Below are 20,411 nucleotides of genomic sequence, written 5' to 3'. Positions count from 1 at the left end.
ACCACAGCCAGCTGCTGCTGTTGGGAGCAGATTATTTATCACAGCACCTTGGTATCTCTCTACGGCCTTCTTGCACTTTTTTTTTTTTTTTTTTTTAAAGTCTCCTGCAGCCCGTTGACTTTTTAGAAGAAATTTTAAGAAACAGCATGGGCCATTCTGGAGGGCAAAGAGTTCAAGAGCACACCTCTGCTCCAAACACCCCAGGGGACCACAGATCCTGCACTTCCTGCACTGTTCCCAGACATTTCTGAAATGTGGCACTGGGGTTGGCATCTGTGCTCAGACTTGGCTGATTTCAGATTCTGGTTTTTTGTCTCTCCATTCCCATTCACTTGAGCTCTTTGTCACGAGGATGGATAAGCCTTTGGGGCAAGAAAGTAGATATTAGCAGTTTTTATGTTTCTTCTCCTCGGTTGTGTTTGCACTTTGTTAATGTTCACACCGACTTCATGTACAAGCTAAATGGAATCATCCATAGCTTCATATAATTTCATTTATAGTTTCATGTATAAGCTAAATAGGATCCTGTGGATTCCATGTCCTTTTAACAGCAAAGGACAATCACAGAACATCCTGGAAGCATCGGACATTCAAAGCACAGCACATACATTTACTAACTAATCTCTGACTAATCCCTGATTTCCAGCTAATTAGCCCCTTCCTCCATGAGCTAACGCACATTCAGCCTTTTGAAGCCTTCGACCTACTAAGAACAATTATACGTGTCTCCCTAGTGAACAGAGTACACGAAGATTCAATAAATAATTAGTAAGTGCCATTAAGGAGTGTGGTGAGGGGGGCCAGGAGCGCGCTTCACTCCTGAGGGACGGGACTACACTTCCCGTCAGCCCCCGCGCTCCTCAGGGCCGGACTACAGCTCCCATGCGCCCTCACGGAGCAGGACTACAGCTCCCATGAGCCCCCGCGGCCGCCCTTCTCTCTGCAGCCTCTGAGCCAGCATGGCGGCGGTGCTGCGTGTGGTGAGTGGGCCGGGCCGCCATCCGCCGCCATCCGCGGGCACGGCGGCCTCGAGGGGCGCGGGGACGGCCGGATGGTGTGTGGGGATCTCCCGTAAGCTGCCGGAACTGCCAGTAGGGCTTCGGCGAGGGCTGTGGGCTGCATGGGGGCGGCGTGATGGTGGCCCCTCTCCCCGCCATGGTGGACGGAGAGAGCGAGGCCGGGGCTCTGGGCCCTGCGGGCTCCGGCCCTGCTGTGACGGGGCTGCGCCAGGAACCGCGGGCTGGCCGAGCCGTGCTCAGCGTTTTGGGGGTGCGGCTCAGCCGGGGCCGTGTCCCAGCACCCCGAGGCGGGCGTTCAGCGGGCCGAGACCCCGCCGGTGCGGCCGGGTGTAGCCGCTGCCATTGGTGCTGCCCGGGTGAGGAGGTGACAGCCACGAGGGCAGAAACAGATCTGCGATGTGGGATGGCCCTCTGCTCTTTATCTCTTCTGGAAGCTGAGCTAGTGATGATAAAAGTTATCCCTGTCTGAATTGGATCTTGCCTCTGTGGAAGTGTAACTCTGAGGCTCAGTGTTAGAGACACAAAGGTGAAGGGATGATTTGGTACCTGAACTAACTCTGTCCCCTTTCTCGGTTTCAGAGCATGACACCGTGTCAAGAAGGGGTAAAAACACTCCCCTGACTGGGGAGCTGATTCACCCACAGTGCACCTTCACAATGGTGAGAAACAGCAGCATCTGGCTTGGCACAGTCTGGTTTTCTTTTTCTCCTCTAGGGTTATGGGAGAAAGCCTCACTGCTGTCTCAAATTATACCCTCCTGAATTCCTGGGGCTCCTGGGAGGGGATATAAAAGATATAAAAGCTTTATTGGCTTAATTACATTGATGGATGTAATTAAGCCAATAAAGGCTGTAGCTTTGTCACAGCTGCCAGCCGAGTGTGCTGCCCTTGGCTGGCACAGAGCACAAGCTGAAAAGCAGCGTGGATTGAATGGGAATTTCAGTGGTGTTGGTGCCCAGCAGAGCACCTGCTTGTCAGCACGGTCAGAGATGAGCCAGAGCAGAAGGATTAGGGGTAGGAGGGATTAGATGACAGCCCATTATGGAGACACCTGACACAGCTCATCTCATAACTGTATCTGTCTCAGAAACAGACCTAGTGACAGAATAATTGCTCTGTTTGCCTGCCTGGAGGTGCTCTGGGACAGTTTCAGGCTTTCATCAGGTTGCTGGGGGTGGGGAGGTGCAGCTCACCTGCCCCAAAGGGTCATCCTGTGAGTGACACACCCTGAGGAACCTGTCACCTGAGGGGATGTGGCTGTCCTAGGGCTGAGGAATGCATTTCTTGGGATAAACCCAAATTGCACCATGGGTGGATTATTCTTGGGTGCAAGGAACGAGTTGGACTGGGAGGTTTCTGGAAGATGAGGAGAAAGTAAAGTTGAAACATCTTAAAAGGGTCTAAACCACCAATGTCTCAGGGCTGGTGGGGTTTTTCCCTAAACAAAGATTTAAATAGCATCCACCTCCCAAAGTTTCTTGTCTGTGAATGAGACAGCCCCCTGGCAAACGTGCTCCTCTGTGTCTTGGGGGACAGCTTTCTGCTCTGCTAAGTTTGTGAGACAAAAGTTGCCTGTCTTTGAATGGTGAATTTCTGTTTAATTCTTGCTCTGTGATCCAGTGCTGGGTTTTTTCTCAGGAGAAGTGAGGGGAAGAGAGGTGACTTTATTTAAAGTACTTTTGCTAACAGTGTTCATTGCAACTTGTATTTAGGAGGAAATGGTCCTGCAGAATCCTGGAGCTGCTCTTGCCCAAAGGCAGCTTTGGCCAGAGGGCAGCTGCTGTGTTGGGCTTCAGGTTGGTAAGAAAATTGAATTCTTCAGTATTGTGTGTTTGTTTTTAATTCATTAATTACATGCCAGCCCTGTAGGCACATTGAGTCACCTGGTGAGCCTAATCTCTGAAGGTTTATCAGGAGAAATCCCAGGGAGAACAGCTGTGTATCTGTGCTGTGTGTGGTTTTGGGGAACATGAGGGGTTTGTGTAGCCTGGGGTGGGACAGACACTGAGCCTGTGATGTGTGTTATCCCTGTCTGACACTCAGCTTGAGGAGGAAAATGTCCACTGAGGCTCAGGTACTTCCCTTTGTGGGTCCCCTGCCCCTTGCAGAGAGTCCAGAGGTGTGAGTGGCACCAGTGTGACAGGATCTGTCCCCTGCCCTGCCACCCTGTGCCAGGTGCAGTCCCAGGCACAGCTGCAGAGCTGCTGTTGTCATAGCACAGTTTAGAGCTGCAAGGAGCTTTCAAGTTCCCTGTGCAAACAGTGACAGGTTGAAGGGCAGATAAGAAATGCATTTTTTATCTTCCCTGATGTACAGTCACTGAACACACAGGCTGGAGCAGCACTTTGTCTTGGGCAGCTGACAGCTGCCTTCTGCTAAATGATTTTACGCTTTATTGAACAGAATTCAGTTTTGTTTGCAGAAGGTCAATAACAGCTTGTGACAGGCCAGCAGAGCTGGTGACAGGGAGCACTGTGAGAGGGGAGGGAATGGCACCACAAATCAGGCACTGCTGTCTCCCAGGCAGCATCAGGCCCTGGGACAAGCACCTGGAGCTTCTGACTTCCAAGGGGAAAGAAAGTGCAGAGGCAGCCTGATAATAAATGGGACAAGTAAAAGCTACTCAGTGCTTTGAGGTCAGAAGGGCAGGAATTGTTTCAGAATGGACTTTTTTAGGAGAACAGTTACAGCCTTGGTTTGTGGTTTCCCACAGATCTGGGAGGAAGATTGTTCCGGACTGGATGCCACAAATGACTGCTGATTTGTCATGTGAAATGGCCACCTGTGTGTAGCCACAGGCTCCTCCTCACTGCTCAGTGGTTGCTGCAGCCACACCATGGTAAGAGACCACTAAATCCAAAAAGAATTTGGGTACTAGTGCCATTGGTCTGGGTGGGAGCAAGGTTTTGTCTGCTGAGATCTGTACTCCACATTAAATAGTGCAAACCAGGAACTTTCAGCTGCTCTGATACCGTGGTTTTTTGGGTTTTTTTTTCACCAGGACCTGATCTACAGTTGGCTGGAGGAAAAAGTGGTTCCCTGCTTTCTTCTGTTCCAGAATAAAATAAGTTGTGGAAAATCTAACGAGTCAAAGTTGGGTTTTATTTGGTTATTTCTGTAAAGGTTGGAGTGCATGCTCTTAAAGGTGTTTTCTAACTGTAATGATTCTGATTCTTCTTGGACAGAAATGGTTTTGTGCTGATATGAAGGATTTGGATTAAAACCCTTCCTGAAATGGCTGTTGTGAGTTTACCCTTCATAGGAACCTGATAACAAAGAGTTCAGTGTCTGCAGATGCAGTGTCCCAGAAGTAATTCATGGGAACAGTGTGACAAAACCAACTTATGGCTGAGGTCTGGTGCCAAATGGTTCTTGTGGTGTTCTTGGGAATACAGCCATGAATAAGTCTTTGAAATGAGTTAACTCCAGCTCCACCCTTGGCTGGGAATGTCCCTTTTTGAAAGGGGAAAGGAAGGAAGGTGCTCGTTGTGGTTCTCACTGTTTAGTTCCTGTGAACTGGGTGATTCCAGGCAGGATTGCAGCACCACGACAGCCCCATCCTGCTCACCTTGCCCCGAGTGTCACACTGCTGCTGATGTCACCTGAGGCTGGGCCAGAGCTGGTTTGAGGAGGTTTCAGGGTGTCTTGGCTGGGAGATGTGAGGATCAGGCTCATTCGTGTCATGAAAGGTTTTGCTGAGTGTTTGGGAACACCAAACAGGCCTGACAGGCTGCTGTGGTACCAGTGTGAGGTGGCTCTGATGGGAACAAAGGTTAATTTGAGACGTGGGAACACAAGATGGGCCCCAAGCTAGAGATTACATCTGGAACAGGCTTGGAGCCTAACCTGTGTCTGAACCAGCTGGAAGCAGCCTGCTGGAGCTTCAGGGGGTTTGGAGGTTCCCTGGCTCAGGGCCAGGGTATCTTTTGTCATCTCTGTACACCAACCTCACACAGTAAATAGCATTCCAAGTGGAAGAGGGCTGTGCTCAGAGCTTAGAGCCTTCAGTCTCCATGATTTAAACTGCTTTCCATCCCTACCTGCTGTTGCCCAGTTGAAGTCTCTATCCCTGTTACTGCTCCTCTGCTGTGGGAGGTAAACGGGGGTCTCACCCCACCCAGTTCATCAAAACAACAGAAACAGGTGTTAAGGAAAACAATCATTCAACATTTATGTAATTACACAAAGTGGGAAAGTGTCTTGGATTACACTGCTCTGTCTGCAGCCCCCACCAGCTGGAGAAGCTGCCCCAGCTGGGTCTCCCTGAGCAGTGCTGGTGGGTGAGGGACATCTGGAGGGTTCAGGACCCTCCCCTCCCCTGGGGTTTGGGGAAGGAAATTAAGAGTGACCATCACTTTGACCCACCTGGTGTGGGGCTGCCTCTCAGAGGCACCAGGGAGTCCCTGGGCAAGAAAAGGCTGACAAGGCCAGTGCCACACATGGCTGAGGCCAGTGCCACCTCTGGGCTCAGAGCCTGGATGTGTTCCTGGTGTCCTGGCTGAGCTGCTGTGACCCTCCTTGTAGCTGGTGGCTTTTGAGCCCCTTGTCAGAAAACACCAGACCTCAAGAAAGGCTGAGCTGCTGTGACCCTCCTTGTAGCTGGTGGCTTTTGAGCCCCTTCCTTGTCAGAAAACACCAGACCTCAGGAAGGGGACAGTGACAGGGCCCAGTGTGTCTGTCCTACTCTCTGTGCCACTGACCAGGGAGGCAAACAGATCCTTCTGGAACGTGGCACACATCCACACACAGCTGGGACTTTCTGGAGAGAGGTGTTCTCCAGACATGTCACCTCTTGTCACCTGAGCTCCAGTGCAAGGGTTTATCCTGCCTGCTGTGGTCCCACCATGGTGGTGACCATTTTAAGGTGAAGGGCATTTTCCAGCATCCTCTTCCAGCATCACCCTGCCCCTCCTGTGCTCCACAGGGGCCACTGCTGCCCCAAACCCACATTCACGGGGCTGGCAGGGCACAGCCACAGCTGTGGTGCTTCTGGCTGCCCCAAAGGCCATGTTCAACCACACTGATCCCTGAGGAGATGCAACATTCCTCCAGCAGCACCAGCTGCCCTCTTATCCTCACATCACTGCCGGCTGTGGTGCAGCAAGCCTGCTCCGTGGGCCAGCTGGGAAGAGGCCTCAGGAGGGAGAAGGTGACCCTCAGGAGGAAGGAGAAGAGCCACAAGAGTCCTTGGACTTGCCCCTGTGGGGCAGCTCCGGCCTCAGCGCTGGTAGAGGGTGATGATCCCTGCGCGGTGCAGGCTCCTCCACAGCGCCGCCTCCAGCATCATGTCGTGGTTGGCATAAAACACCAGAGGCTTCTTCTCCACCTCGTAGTAGTGGTCTGAGAACTGCTCGTAGTTGTCCGTGATGAACCCGTAGGCACTCACCTGTGGGGAAGGAGGTGGGGCAGACAGAGGAAGGGTCAAGGCTTCACCTCGGGTGGTCCATCACTACAGCACTCCCTTCAGGGTCAGGGGAGATGTAGGACAGCCACGAGGATACACTGGAACCGCACAGCAGCCAAAGGGGGGATTTCCTTCTCCCCAGGGGAGCAGTGGCCCCGTGGGCCCTTACCTGGTCGCAGGTGTGGAGCGCGGTGAGGAGCATGAGGGCGCCGGTGCTGGGCATGTACAGGGAGCTGTACTGGGTGTTGAGGAGCTCTGACCGCAGGAACCTGACGGGGACACGGTGGCTGTGGGGTTGGCACAGCCCTGCAGCCCCCAGCCCCAGCCCTCTCCAGTGCCACCAGTGCCCAGTGAGGCAGGAGCACTGCGTGAAACACTGGGCTCTCTGATGGCTGCTCTCATTTGCTCAGAGGCTGGTAAAAGGCACCTCTGCTGTTTGGAGCCACCCCAACCCCAAAAGGCAGGAAAAGACCATCCTGTTGGGACCTTTGCTCCTGTTAGACTGGGACAAAATGCAATTTGTTTTGGGGAATGGGAGCAAGGTGAGCACAGGGAGGTGTAGGAGGGGATGTGAGCTGTGCTGCAGTGAACAGGAATGGCAGGGGAGAGACGCCAATGCCCTGTGTGCAAACAGCAGGGCAGGGGTGGTTCCAGTGTCTAGGGGAGACTGGGACTGCACTTTGATGCTGGGCAGCTACTGGTCTGTACTGGAATGAGCAGAGGGGGAGGAGGTGGTCTGAGTCCAGCCCGGAGCAGAGCCAGACAGCAGCCACAGTGCTCATCACCCTCACCTCGCTGTCAGGTACTGCAGGAAATCAGGATGCAGCAGCTTGAACTTCTCCGCAGATGCCTCCGGTCCAAAATACTTCTGTGGGCTGCAGCAAGGCAAGGAGAAGGGCAGAACTTTTGTTATGGGAGTCCTGGAGCTCCTTGGGGTTTATCCCCGGAGGGGCAGATGTGGGGAGAGGACAGGCGAGTCATGCCTGCATCACTGGGGGTGCTGGGGGGATCTTGGGGAGCTACTCACTCGTCGCCCTTGTCCGAGCCCTCGGGCACGGGGCTGCCCTGGATGGCTGATTTCAGCATGACGTAGTCACGGAGATCCGAGGGGATGAAGATGTACCTCAGGTCCTGCAGCAGGGACACACACAGGGCACTTGGAGGGGGGTTTGGGGACACGGCCCACGCTTGCAGGCAAGGACTGAGGGCTCTCAAGATGGGGAGAAGGTCTCAGAAGCAAGCCCAGCCTGAAGGAACAACTCAATTCAAGTCCCCAACAAGCCCTCAGGGTCTCACCTTGCCCTGGGGGATCTGGGTGAAGCCATACTCCTCATAGGAGACGAGCGAGTTCTTCATGGTGTTCACCGTGAAGCCGTAGAAGGAGACCTTGGTGCCAACATCCTCCTCGAAGCCCTTGATCACGGCACCGTTGAGCCTGCAGGAAAAGCAGAGAACACGTGTCCAGGGCTGGCACCTCCCAGCACCCGTGGCCCCATCCTGCCTGGCGTTCACCCTCACCTGAAGACCAGGTGGTGGCTGTCGATGGCCTGGCCCTGCCGCGAGCCGTTGAGGATGCCACCGTTGCCCACCACGGCACAGCGCACGCAGCCCCCGGAGAAGGCGGCCCTGTCGAAGAGGTGCCGGTTGGCCGAGGCGTTGAGGAGCTGCAGGGTGCTGCCCACCACTGGAATGGAGCAGGATGAGACCAGTCAGCAGGGAAAAAAAAAAAAAAAAGGGTGTGTGTGCCAACCCATGTGAGCGTGTGCACAGCACAGCCAGGAGCAGCACCAAGAAAACTCACACCACCCCCGTGCAGGAGAGATCTGCAGGTGGGATATGGGGGCACCACACAGACTCTCCTCTCCCAGCTTGGTGTCACCTCCTCATATCTCTTATCTCCCCATGCTCCTAACCCTGCTACAAGCAGAGGCCACCCAAGGCTGTGCAAGGCACAGAGATGCACCCAGATATCTCCAGATGCTGCTGCCTGTGCTGGCCACATCCCCTCCTGGTGATGTCTCTGCAAATGCCACTGGTTCTCTCCTGCTCGCCGTTCCCAGCGCTTCCCAGCCCAGGGATTGAAGCTGGCAGCTGCCAGGGAAAACAGAGAGTGGGTTTGGGGTGGGAAGGGAAACAATCTGCATGCACAACAATGGAGCTGGTTGTCCGAGCTCCTCCGGCCCCAGTTAATAATCACAGACACACTGGAGCTTTTATTCAGGGAAAATGTCACAAGATGCAGCAGGAGCCGCACCCTCTGCCTCGGGAGGTGGGGTGGGAAGAGATCAACATTCCTGGCTCCTCTGCAGGGCTCCTTGTCCCACATCTCCAGTCCCTTCTGGGCTCCCCAGTCCCCTCAAGCTGCCCCAGATCCCAGCTGAGTCTGTACCTGCGAGGGACAAGCCTTGCCAGCCATAGGGGACATGTCGAGTCTTCAGCCTGTCCCAGGTCTCCAGGGTGAAGTGCTGGTCCCACATCAGCACCGGGGTGTTGAAGCGGAAGATGTCCCGAAACTTGGGGTCTGCATTTGCTCTGGCCATTACAGAGTGGAGGCAGGGGCTGGGCTGGGAGGGAGGAAGGAGGAAAGGAGGATCCCTGCTCAATCTGCAGCCTGGCTCTGCCTTCCCTGTGACACCTCCAGCCCCCAGCAGGCACCAAGGTGAGAACAAACCCAGGGACAGAAATGCTCCTTGTCCATCACATGTTCTGCCGGGTCACCCAGGCAGGGCATTGCCTTGTGCCTTGGTTTTGTGCTGCAGAACAGCCTTTGGCACCCAGCTCAGTGGGGCTGGCAGAACCAGGGCTTAGAGTCACCTGAGGGCAGAAAGATTCAGCACCTTCAGGTGTGGGCAACCTGTTGAAGGGCTCTGCTCTGTGAGAACACAACAGTAACAGCTCTCCTCAGGGCCCGATCCATCCCCATGAGTCTCCAGCCTGGACTGCTGGCCCAGGAGTCACAGGGTTGGATGGGGGTGGTGATGCTGCCTCCAGCCTCCACACTGGGCAATGCAGCAGGGAGGCCTGGGGAGAACCTCTTGTGTGGATGGACAAGCTTGCTCCTCTGTAAACCCCTTCCAGAGGATGCTGCTCCTCCTCAGCCTCCCCACACGGCCCTTCAACCAACAAAACCCAGCACAGAGGGGTACCATGGACATCACTGTGCTGTGCTAGTGATTACCTGCTTTCTGCTGGGCTCCGGCTCCTCCAGCTCAGCAGAGGGCTTGAAGGAATTCCCACTGGGATGGGGGAAACATATGGCAGAGTTAAAAATCCATTCCTTGGGAACTGGGGAAGCCCACAGTGGGCAGGGCCCTCCCAGCTCCTGCCAGGATGGCTGAGCATCCTCCCTCCTTACCTCTCCAAGCTGCCTCCAAGAGCCCACCTGTGGCTGCTGGCTCCCTGTGGTGTCCCTGAGGGAGCCAGGACCAGCGGCCCCGGCTGCAGCAAGCTGGGAGAAGACAAGTGAGGGCTCAGCTGAGGAGGTGACACTGAGCACCCTGACATCCCCCCCCATGAGAGCCACAGGGCAGCACCACAACCCCTCCATTTATCTCCTACTCACCACTGCTGTGCCCACCCATGCCCATCTGCAAGTGGAGAGATGAGGTTTTGCAAAATGCAGGATTTGTACGTCTTCTGGTGGGTCCCACCTCCAGGACTCCCATAAACCAAAAATCACACCCAGCCCAGCCTGCAGCCTTGGGGGACTCCTGCTGAGACACCCCTGGCTCTTCCCACCATCCCACCACTCCTGAGTCCCAAGAGCACCGGGCTGGAATAAACTGGACAGGCCAGCAGGACACATTTAATTGTCCTATTGGAGAAGCAATCTGCAACTGGGCTCTGGAGGTTCTCGGGGTGCATGGGACACCCTCTGCCATGGGGGTGGCTGGGGCATGCCCTGATCCTTCACTAGTACCAGGCGCTGCCCACCCTGAGCAACTTGGGGTGCCCTGAGCCCCACGGGGCCAGGCTGAGCTGCCCCAGCCCCTGGGGGGGCACTGGGCTGGGGGTGGGCAGGCGAGCAGGAGGTGGGAGCCCACCGGAGGGGAACAGGCTCCCATTCATCCCCACACAGAAAGGCCCTTCAGAGCCCCGGGGCGGCAGGTGCTGCGGCCAGAAGGGGGCTATTGTGGAGGAGACAAGGGCTCCTTGTTACAGGATCTCTGCCTGGGAGCCTGGGGACAGGTAAAGGCAGGTGGGGAGCGGAGCCTCACCCCCCCCAGCCCTGCTGGCATGACGTGTCCTGGCACAGGGGCACAGCAGGAGTTGGGTTTCTGTCTCTGCCACGGCCTCGTTACAGGATCTCTGCCTGGGAGCCTGGGGACAGGTAAAGGCAGGTGGGGAGCGGAGCCTCACCCCCCCCAGCCCTGCTGGCATGACGTGTCCTGGCACAGGGGCACAGCAGGAGTTGGGTTTCTGTCCCTGCCATGTCAACACCAGCAGCACCCACAGCCCTGCCCAGGAGCAGATCCAAACCCATCTGCCACCCAAACGCCACTCTGGGGGCATGGCATGACATGGGGGGACAGCCCAGCACCCTGCCTGGGGGCTGGAGCATCTCCCCAGGTATGGATGGATGGGCAGCACCCAGCAGAGTTTATTCCCAGCACCCTCCTTGCACCATGCCAGCACTGCCAGCTCTGGGCAGGGCATGCTGAGGGTGCTGAGCCCCAGCAGTGGAGCAGGGCAGATTTTAAATCAAGCCTGTGTGTCTTGCCTTGGTGTCTCATGGGTTCCAGCAGGAGCAGGGCCCTGCAAAGCCCCCAGCACACCAAACAGCCCAGGGGTCAGCACAGTGGGGCCCCCACCAGCTCACCCCTGAGGCTCACCCTGAGACCACCTCAGCAGGCAGAGAGAGGAGGGAGGAAAAATCCTCAAGGGCGTCCACCAAGATGGAACTGAGCCATCCCAGAGAGATGCAGAGCTGCAGCTTTCTGCAGGGCCTTTCTGGTGTTATCATGCATCATCCAACTAATCCCAGCCTGAGCAAACTTGCCTGTTCCCTTGGCTTGCAGGGGGCAGTGCAGGGTCTGCTCACAGCAAGGGCAAGGCCATCAGAGGCTGTACCAGACCTGCTGCTTACACTGGGAGCTGCTCTTTCAGCCCAGGTACTGACAGCACATCCTGCAGGGCAAAGCTCTCCACACAAGTGTCCCACAGCTCTGGACCCGAGTGGGCTCAGCCCTGGGGAACTGCCCTGGGGTGCAGGGAGCGCCCAGCCACCCCCCAACAATGGACATGGGGCTGGGGAAACCTCCCTGCTCCAACCCCGAGCTGGCTCCTGCCAAGCACTGAAGTCCCTGCGTGCAAAGCCCCTGGGTTGCCCACCCACCCATTTTCTGGCCACAGAGGTGCAGCCCCCACCAAACCCTGGGGCTGTTACCCTCACCCACCATGTCCAGGCTTCAGCTGCATCCAAGCAGCCTCTCCCAGCCCCACCACCTCCCCAGCCCTTCCCACCAGGTTCACAAGCCCCAGTGAACCTGCACGTCTCTGCCCACCCAGCCCCTCCCCAGCTCTCCCTCTCCTGTTTCTCCCCTTTCCCTTCCCCAGCTCTCCCCCAGTGCCTGCAGCACAAGGCAGAGCCCTGGGCAGTGGCAGTGCCAGGGTGCTGCACTACTTTCTGAGCTGCCAGGGATCTGTGGCTGTGCCCAGGATGGAGGGAGGTGGGCACAGGCAGCCTGGCAGCTCAGCTCCTGCTGACCTTCCACGGGAGCTGGGCCCCAGCCCCACCCATGGCCGGACACAGTGGGTGGCACCTGCTCATCGTTTCTTGCAGGCTTTGTGCTGAACTGATAAATCAGTGCCAGCACCTCCCTGCACTCGCTTGCCAGCCGTGGGTGCTGGAGCCAGCTCTCCAGCACTGCTGCTGCCCAAACCCTGCTGGGAAGGGCGTGGGGCAGCCGGCCCCCCACCAAACAGCATCTCGGCGGCGTGACGGGAGCCAAGCGCTTTGACGTCACCTGCCAGGATGTGGTGAAGCACCTCGTGCTGCTTGGTTGACTCAGAAGATGACAATCCTGCCCGGCACCGACAGATGCACAATGGGGCTGCGGGAAGCCGTGGCTGCCCCTGCCTGGGCACCGGCGGTGGCAGCAGAGCCGGCCCAGGCTGGGTGCGCTCCCTCACCATCGTGACATTCACAAATATGACGTTCCTGGTCCAAGGCCATCCCTCGTTTCCGGAAGATAACGCTGTGTGTGAGTGTTGTGAGCACACACTCCGGCCTTATCTTCAGCAAATACTCCCAGGGCCCCACGGAAACATTGGAGGGAGCCAAAACAGCAACAAGAACCCGCTCTGGCTCCATCTCACCCTGAAGGGCTGAGCTCCAGAAGCATCCTCCCCTGGTGCACAGCAGGAGTGGCACAGCGAGGCTGGGCAGAGCTCTGTGCTCATCCCATCTGCCCTAAGAATAAAGCCACGAGTGCAGCCAGCAGCTCACCAGTGGGGTTTGGGAGATGGACGGGCAGGGAGTGGGACAGGGCTGTGCCCACCTGAACCCCAGGGGATTTGGTTCTCTCCATCCCAGCTCTGCAGGGAACAGGGAATTTGCCCACTTCCATGGGGCCACCAGCTTTGTGCAGAACTGCAGGGGAACTTGGCATTGCTGTGGGGGTCCTGGGGTGACCTGGTGCTGGCAGCAGCCACCATCCATCAGAGATCAGCTTCCTCCTGATCCCCTTCATCCCCCTGCCCCTCTGCATGGAGACACTGCTCACACAAACCTGCTGCTGAAACCGAGTCACCTGCACCCACAGGCGAGGACTCTGACCCTCCTGTCCCTTCTTGCAGAGTAGGAAATGAGTGCTCTGTGATGGCACCTCAGCCTTGTGAAATGGCCAGCCCAGTTCCAGCTCTGGACTCAGCCAGCAGGGCAGCACCAGCTCCTGCAGGGACAGAGCTCTGCTGGGACGAGCAGCACTCGTGCAGTGCCACGTCTGTAAAGACAGGGAATTGAAGCAAACAGGCAGAACTCTGGCTTGGGTTTAGCTTTAGGAGTTGAATTAAAGCCAAGAGGAGAGTCCAGGAGAGCTTTGGAGCACAGGTCAGCTCTGAGTTACCTCCCCCTGGGCCCCTTTCTGGGGCTGGACAAGCTGACCCTTGGTCCCATCAGGCAGGAGCTGGAGCCTGGGCTGGCTTTCCAAGGAAGGTGACCTGGGGCTGTGGGAGGTCCAGGCAGGGTTAGGCTGGATTGTGGTGGGGGGAACCTGCTCCCTGCTTCCATCCCATGGGTTTCTCCACACCCACAGACCTTGTGTCAGGGCATGGCTGGTTTCCATTCCCAGCTCCAGCGTGGGCCATGGGCACGTTCTGCTGCCCTCAGGGCCTCAGTTTCCCCTCCCGTGGACATCAAGCTCTTTGTGGGGAGCTGCTCACACCGCAGCTGTGGCTGCCCCGGGCAGTTTTTGGTAAGGCTGCACACCCAGCACGGTGAGGGTGCAAGGAGCCAACAGCCAGCCCGGGCTGCTGCAGACACCCCTGATCCACCAGCCTGGCAGGAGAGGGGACCTCTCCCTTTGGCATCGGGCAAGGAGAGCTCCCAGCTGGGGAACAGAGCAGGTCTGAACCCCAGGGCAGCTCATCCGGCTGCACCCTCAGCAAATCCCGCTGCAAATCCCACCCTGTGCAGGACCGGCCCCGCTCCCCACAGCATCCCCCGTTCCGGTGGGGCTCTGTCACGCCGATGGCACCCAGAGGCACCCACGAGGAGGGGTGGGGACACCCACAGCACCTGATGCTCGCAGGGGACAGGGCAGCCGGTCCCGCAGCCCGAGCACCGTGCGGGCTCCATCCCCTGCCCGCTCCCGGGGCAGCCCAGCAGCCCTGCCCTGGGCTCGGGGCAGGCTCGGGAAGGGGCTCCGGGACGTTTGGAGGAGGCAGGGAAAGCAGACAAAGGCGGAGTTGCAAATTGCTGGAGTTTGGCAAACGCTGCAGCCCCGAGTTCGCGAGCGGCGTGGGCAGCCCGGGGATCCCAGACCGGGGCAGCCTCTGCAAGGGGGGCTCGGTGGGGAGCCAAACCTCCCCCGGGACATCAGCGGGCTCGGGTCCCGCACCAGCCCGCCGGGAACACGCGGTGGGATCGGGGCTGGACCCAGCCCCAGCCGTCCCTGCACTCCGCAGGGGTTTCTCTGCGTCAGCGGGCTCGGGTCCCGCACCAGCCCGCCGGGAACACGCGGTGGGATCGGGGCTGGACCCAGCCACTCCGCAGGGGTTTCTCTGCACTGTGATGCGCTCAACCCTTGGAGGGGTCCAACCCAATGCAGGGACCCTTGCAGACCCTCCATGGCCTTGGGGTCCGCTCCGGGCAGCGCTGGGCTCGGCTGGGGGCCGTGGGCAGCAGCCGGTGCCAGGACTCAGAGGGGCACAGCTGGGTCCGCTCCGGGCAGCGCTGGGCTCGGCTGGGGGCCGTGGGCAGGACTCAGAGGGGCACAGCCTGCTGCCAGCCTGTTTCCCGAACCGGCCGGGGCAGAGCGGGGATCACCAACCCTGAGGTGCCCACACTGGCACCCCGATTCCCCATCCCAGCGCACGGGATTTGCAATCCCCGCCTCGCTGTCCCATCCCGTCCCCCCTCACCTGGCTATGATCCTCGGGCTGGTGGGCACCTCCACCGTGGCGTGGTAGTGACTGTAGAGCAGCAGGGAGGATGTTAAACCTGCCAGGAGCAGAAGGCAAAGCCTTTTCCAGTGCGGGGACCCCATCCCGGCCGATGCAGCCCCCGGAGCCTCGCGGGAGGGTGGCAGCCAGCCCCGGGCACACAAAGTTCCCGGTCCCTCGGCTCTCCCAGCCCGGTGGGAGCTGGCTCCGTCCTGCCCCCGGTGCCCAGGCGCGCTTGGGAGCAGGCTGGGATATTCCTCCGGAGCGGTGGGAGGGAGGGTGTGAACCGGAGGGAGGAGGCACCAGGCTGACTGGTTCAGACTTGCTGAGAAAAAAAGCACTTTTGAGCTGCATTTTCTCCGAGCTGGGGATTAAACATTTACCCAGACCAGAAAGGAACCCTAATTTTCTCTCTCCTTTTTTTTTTTTTCCTTAATTTTTCTTTTTTCTTTATTTCTTTTAATTTTTTTAACTTCCTTTTCATCCACCCACCCACTGCTAGTAAGCAGGGGTTCCCCTTTTTGTAACTTTCTTGTCTGGCTCACACACGTGGCTGTTTGGGCTGCACCCGCACGGACACCCGGCGGGTGCCACCCCCGAGCATATCCGCTCATTCTTGTTATTATTCTTATTTTGTGCTCCTCAGAAACCGCAGGCTCTGAAGTCGGGGCTCCGACAGCAGCACCCTGTTGCAGCCACCCAGTGAACCCGCCAGGAGGGGGGATAAATGTGGGGGAAAAAAGGGGGACACTGATGGGGTGCTGCCACTCAAGAGGAGGGGGGACACGGTTGGGGTTCTGACCGAATGGATCCCCTGCATTTGCAGCAAACAAAACCTTTCAGAGCTTTGTGGCAAGCTCGACAAAGAGTTTGGGTTGGAGGAAAGGAGAAACGGGTTTGGGGGGAAAATTGCATGAATTATTTTGGTATTTTCGGAGAGGATGTGCTCCAGTTTCTTTTTTGAAAGAATATCTTGGTGTTATTTTAGTTCAACTCCGAAAGAACCAGCCTGTGAACCGAAAGATATGCATACCAAGATGTTTGTGGCAGTGGGGGAAGGGACTCAGCAGGCAGACAAGCCTTTTCAGTTGAGCTGTAGGGGTTTTGGGGGGTTGGATTTTAGGAAGCCACCAGACGCAGGGAGCAGCACTTGGTGAGCCCTGCTCCATCCAAACCCTTTGCCCGTGGCTCCCTGAGCACTCACGTGTTGTTCCAGGCTCTCACACACCTCCAGCCCCTGCACAAATACCCTCTTGCATTATTCAGCCCCAAAACCTGGGCCCAAACCCTATCCCTGTCCCTGGCCACACTGTGCCTGCATTTCCCCCAACTCTCCTTTATCCCCTCAGATCCAACCACTCCCCTCTTCCTTTCCAGCCTGCCTAGACAGGTTCAAAGGAAGATAAAAGCAAAACAAATTTTAACAGGAGTTTGCTTCAATCTCCACTTGCTTCCATTACTCCAGATCCCTCCATTGCCAGCCCTGGTCCTGTGGGAATTTTGGCTGTTGGGGATGGCACCGTGTTGGCATCCACAAAGTGCCCAGGAACACACAGGAGCAGCTCAGTGCCTGAGGCTGGCAGTGCTGCCACTGCTGGCCTTGTCCCACTGGGAGAGAGGACACTGCCCCAGGGACACCACAAAGGGACGGGGACCAGGCTGATTTCAAAGCAAACTTGCAGGGAACCCTCCCTGCTGTGTGCAGGGCAGCTGTGGCAGGAGGGCTGGCTGGGCACGGGCTGTCCCAGGGAAGGAGAGAGCAGCTGGAAGGACAGGACAGACCACGGCCACTTGGACACAGAGGGATGAGATCGAGCTTAAAGCCCAGCTGGAGCTAAAGCTGTGGAAGAACAGGCAGGAAGAGGGGGTCACATGTACCCCAGCAGCAGAAGGCAGCTCAGAGAAATGGGGGTGCATCAGTGGAGGGGTTTGATGCTTTCTGCCTCTCTCACCAAAAGCTGCTCCCAGCCCTCGGGGTACAGGCATTTTCTGGAAGTCTCAGAGCCAGCTCACGGCTGAGTGTGGTGTCCTGCTCAGAGTGCCCCAGCCTGGAGCTGTCCCCACCCTGTGTGACCCCGGGTCTGCCTTGCACGCTGCTGGATGTGCTCCCTCTGATCCGGTGCCTTGGCTCGCGTGCTCCTGACTCTGGCCCTTCGTTAACCACAGCTAATTATTACCAACTGCTCGAGAAAATCACAAGGGACACAGCAAGGCTTGGCTCCAGATGGATGACCAATGATCCAGGGGAAATGGACCTGGGGAAAGTGAGGAATTTGCCATTTGGAAACATTTATGGCCCAATCATGCAAATGCTGGTGGAGTGGCAGCTTCAAGGGCTGGAGGAGCTGGTTTCTTCACATCTCACTGTTTCCATGATATGTGGTTTTCTACTGTTGGTTTTATTTTCAGCAGGGTGAAAATGAGATGCACAGTTCTTCATCTGCTCTACTTGTTTTGTGCTACAATGCATTTTGGACTATGCCCCAAAATTAAGTGGTGCTTAATTTAGAAGTTAAATAAGTGTGAAAAACCTTTTAGGATGGTAGTTGCCAAATAAAGATTAGGAAAAGAACATAAAAGAAATTACAATGGAAACCAAAAAGTGTCATTTTTAGCCTGGGCTTTTTATTCCAGTGATTACTTGGAAACAGAGCCCAATCCCTCCCCGTGGCTAGAGAGCACAAGAGGAGAATAAACATATTTTGCACCAGCTGGCTGCCAGCCACAGGTTGGTAGAGGAAAAATCTCATGGTCTTTGCCATGATGAACTGTGCAGGTGGGAGAATGAGATCTCCAAAAATCTCCTGGAGGATTTACACATCCAAATTCATTCAGCACGGGTCAGAGGTACATTTAAGCTAGTGCCAAAAACCTGCTCGCCGAGCAGGTCCCTGAAAGGCAGAGCTGTGTCAGCCCCGAGAACGGGGGCCATATGGCTGCTGCGTGGCAGCATGAAGAATTCATCAGCAGATGTCCCGGGAGGTGACGCAGGGCCCTGCCTGCAGGGCAGCGGGAGCAGCTCGGCCACAGCTCCCCTGGCCCGGGGGCAACGGGTCAGGGAATTCCCCACACTCTGCTCAGCTTTGTGTTGGATTTGTAGGTGTTTCTACAACCAAGGGCAGGAGAAGTGACCACACAGAGGATGCCTGGAGATGGGGGTGGCAGCAGGGTGGCAGCAGGGTGACAGCAGGGTGGCAGCAGGGTTCTGGCTGCAGCACCAGCTGGCAGCAGGGTGGCAGCAGGGTGACAGCAGGGTGACAGCAGGGTGGCAGCAGGACGCTGGCTGCAGGATCAGAGATGCTCAGGGCTGGGCTCTGCCCTCCTGCCCACAGCCCCAGGCTGCAGGGGGGGAAAGAGGCTCAGGGGGTGCAGCAAAACTGCTCAGAGAAGGGCAACAAAGCTGGTGAAGGGTATGGAGCACACATCCCATGAGGAGAAGCTGAGGGAGCTGGAGTTGTTCAGCCTGGAGGAGGCTTTGTCACTCTCTACAAGTCCCTGGGTGTAGCCAGCTGGGGATCTTCTCCCTGGCAACCAGTGACAGGATGAGAGGACATAGTCCATAGTGTAGCCAGCTGGGGATCTTCTCCCTGGCAACCAGTGACAGGATGAGAGGACATAGACCTGAGCTAGGGGAGGTCTAGGCTGGACATTAGGAGGAATTTCTTCTCAGAAAGGGTTGTCAGGCATTGGAATGGGCAGTGGAGTCACCGTCCCTGAAGGGGTTTGAGGAAAAGCTGGATGTGGCACTCAGTGCCATGGTCTGGTTGGCAAAGGTTGGAATCAGTGATGTCAGAGGCCTTTTCCAGCCAAAGGGATTCTGTGACTCTGTGATCTTTGTGCCAGTGTGGCACCCCATAGTCCCCTCCTGCTCTTCCCCAAAGCAGGAAGGTTCTTGGGGTGAGCCATGGGCTGAGGTGGCAGGTCGGGACCTCAGGAGCAGTGGCAGCATGTGGCTTGGGCTGGCTCGTGTTGGCTCTCTCCCCTTGGCCCTGCTGGCCCAGGTGCCTGAGCATGGCAGAGCCCTTGGCCAGCCCTGGACCACTGAGCAGGGCTCAAAAATTCAAACACAGTTCAAAAGCCATCCCCTCTCCACTGGCATGAGGCAGCCTGGAGGCTCTGAGCTATGCCAGGAGGGGTGCAGAGATGAGAAACACCTCTGAGAAATGAGGGTGACGATGCAAACCACTGCCTTCCCCCTTCCTGGGCAACCAAGAAGGCATCTTGGACCAAGATGTCATCTCTGGGCCAAGCAGAGCAGATATCAGCTGATCCTGCCCTGGAATCTCAAAGCCACGTGTCCCTGGGGTCAGGCCAGGCTCTGTCCCCAAAGCTGGGGAGAGGGGACACCATGTCTGGGTGTGGGTGGGTGACCCAGCCCCTCGCCCACCCTCCCGTGTGGTCCCATCTGACACTGCACGGCTGCCAGGGGAGGGATGGAGGGAGCCTTGGGATGTCCCCAGGGCTCAGGACGTGTCTTTCCAGAATTTCCCACCCCAAGGGCTGGCCAGGCCAAGCTGGGGAAGCCCTGCAGCACCCAAGGTCCTGTTGCTCAGCCTGGCAGAGGAGCCCTGCTGCACCCCCTGGAGCTGTTTACCTGCAGGGCCCTGCTCCAGCACCTGGAGCTGAGGGCTCCTGGCAGGTCAGCTGGTGCTTTTTCCACAACAAAGCCAAGGGCTGCTCCTTTATCTTGTTCTCCCTCCCCTATTATCAATAGTTTTTCTGGTCCAACTGGATTTACCTGCTACCACATCCCCAAGAAAGGGAGAAGGTCCACACAGAGGAGGCAAGGAGGGGAAACCTCCCACGTTTTGCCCCCAAGGCTTGCCCCAAACCTCTCAGCAACTGGAGAACATCAACAGCACCTGCTGAGTCCCCAGCACAGAGCTTTTAGTGCTGACCTGGAGCAGGCACGCAGCTCTGCCACACTCCCACAGCATCCACCAGCCACAGAGGCTGGAGAGCAACACATCCAGAGGGAGCAAGTCCAGGCTGGGAAGCTGGGTGCTGTTTTGCAAAATGAAACATGAAAAACATGGTTCTAAAGTAGTTTAAAGGTTATGAGAGAGAAATCATCACCTTGCTGAATAAATGTATCACCCTATGATGCAGAAAGTTATTTTTCTATTTTGCATACACTCTTTTTCTAAAGTATGTAGAAAAAGAGAAGTTCTATTGAAGGTGCTGAGCAACCTTCATTCTCATTGATGGGAATATAATAAGTGGCATTTAAACCCTGAAAACAGCCAATAAACAAACAATCTCAACACATGCATTCATTTAGCAAGGATAAAGACATCTAGATTATTTTCTGTTTTCTAAAACTCTGGCTGCTCTGTGCCCCTGTTCCCTCCCTGAGGCAGGAGTGACAATATGGATGTGCCACC

General features: G+C 56.7%; 1 protein-coding gene, 1 long non-coding RNA gene and 1 other non-coding gene across 3 annotated transcripts; 2 read left to right on the top strand and 1 right to left on the bottom strand.

Moving 5' to 3' along the window:
- Positions 1-922: 922 nt before the first annotated feature.
- LOC120505617 lies at positions 923-4,103 on the top strand. Its single transcript, XR_005628261.1, has 5 exons — positions 923-980; positions 1,599-1,678; positions 2,732-2,815; positions 3,733-3,858; positions 4,021-4,103. It is a non-coding gene; the product is annotated as an uncharacterized LOC120505617 (long non-coding RNA).
- Positions 1,454-1,529, top strand: LOC120505703. The gene has a single exon (XR_005628283.1). It is a non-coding gene; the product is annotated as a small nucleolar RNA R38 (small nucleolar RNA).
- A 1,493-nt stretch (positions 4,104-5,596) lies between the features above and the next one.
- On the bottom strand, positions 5,597-15,482 carry ST6GALNAC2 (ST6 N-acetylgalactosaminide alpha-2,6-sialyltransferase 2). The gene is made up of 10 exons (XM_039716322.1): positions 15,007-15,482; positions 9,779-9,871; positions 9,602-9,659; positions 8,813-8,987; positions 7,942-8,107; positions 7,720-7,858; positions 7,451-7,554; positions 7,215-7,298; positions 6,593-6,692; positions 5,597-6,405 (listed from the first exon to the last, which is right to left on the bottom strand). Exons 1-10 carry the CDS (start codon positions 15,129-15,131, stop codon positions 6,238-6,240), a joined length of 1,212 nt encoding a protein of 403 aa, XP_039572256.1. The 5' UTR covers positions 15,132-15,482; the 3' UTR covers positions 5,597-6,237.
- Between the last annotated feature and the right edge of the window lie 4,929 nt (positions 15,483-20,411).

Source organism: Passer montanus, unplaced genomic scaffold (assembly GCF_014805655.1).
Source record: "Passer montanus isolate IOZ18808 unplaced genomic scaffold, ASM1480565v1 scaffold35, whole genome shotgun sequence".
Classification (NCBI taxonomy): Eukaryota; Metazoa; Chordata; class Aves; order Passeriformes; family Passeridae; genus Passer; species Passer montanus.
This window is presented reverse-complemented; position numbering and strand designations above follow the sequence as displayed.

Coding starts and splice junctions, on each gene's coding strand:
- ST6GALNAC2 (XM_039716322.1), bottom strand. CDS start 15,131: ATGGGGTCCCCGCACTGGAAAAGGCTTTGCCTTCTGCTCCTGGCAGGT. Junction 7,859..7,941: donor AGCCACCACCTGGTCTTCAG/GTGAGGGTGAAC, acceptor CTTTTCCTGCAG/GCTCAACGGTGCCGTGATCA. Junction 7,555..7,719: donor CCCAGATCCCCCAGGGCAAG/GTGAGACCCTGA, acceptor TCCCTGCTGCAG/GACCTGAGGTACATCTTCAT.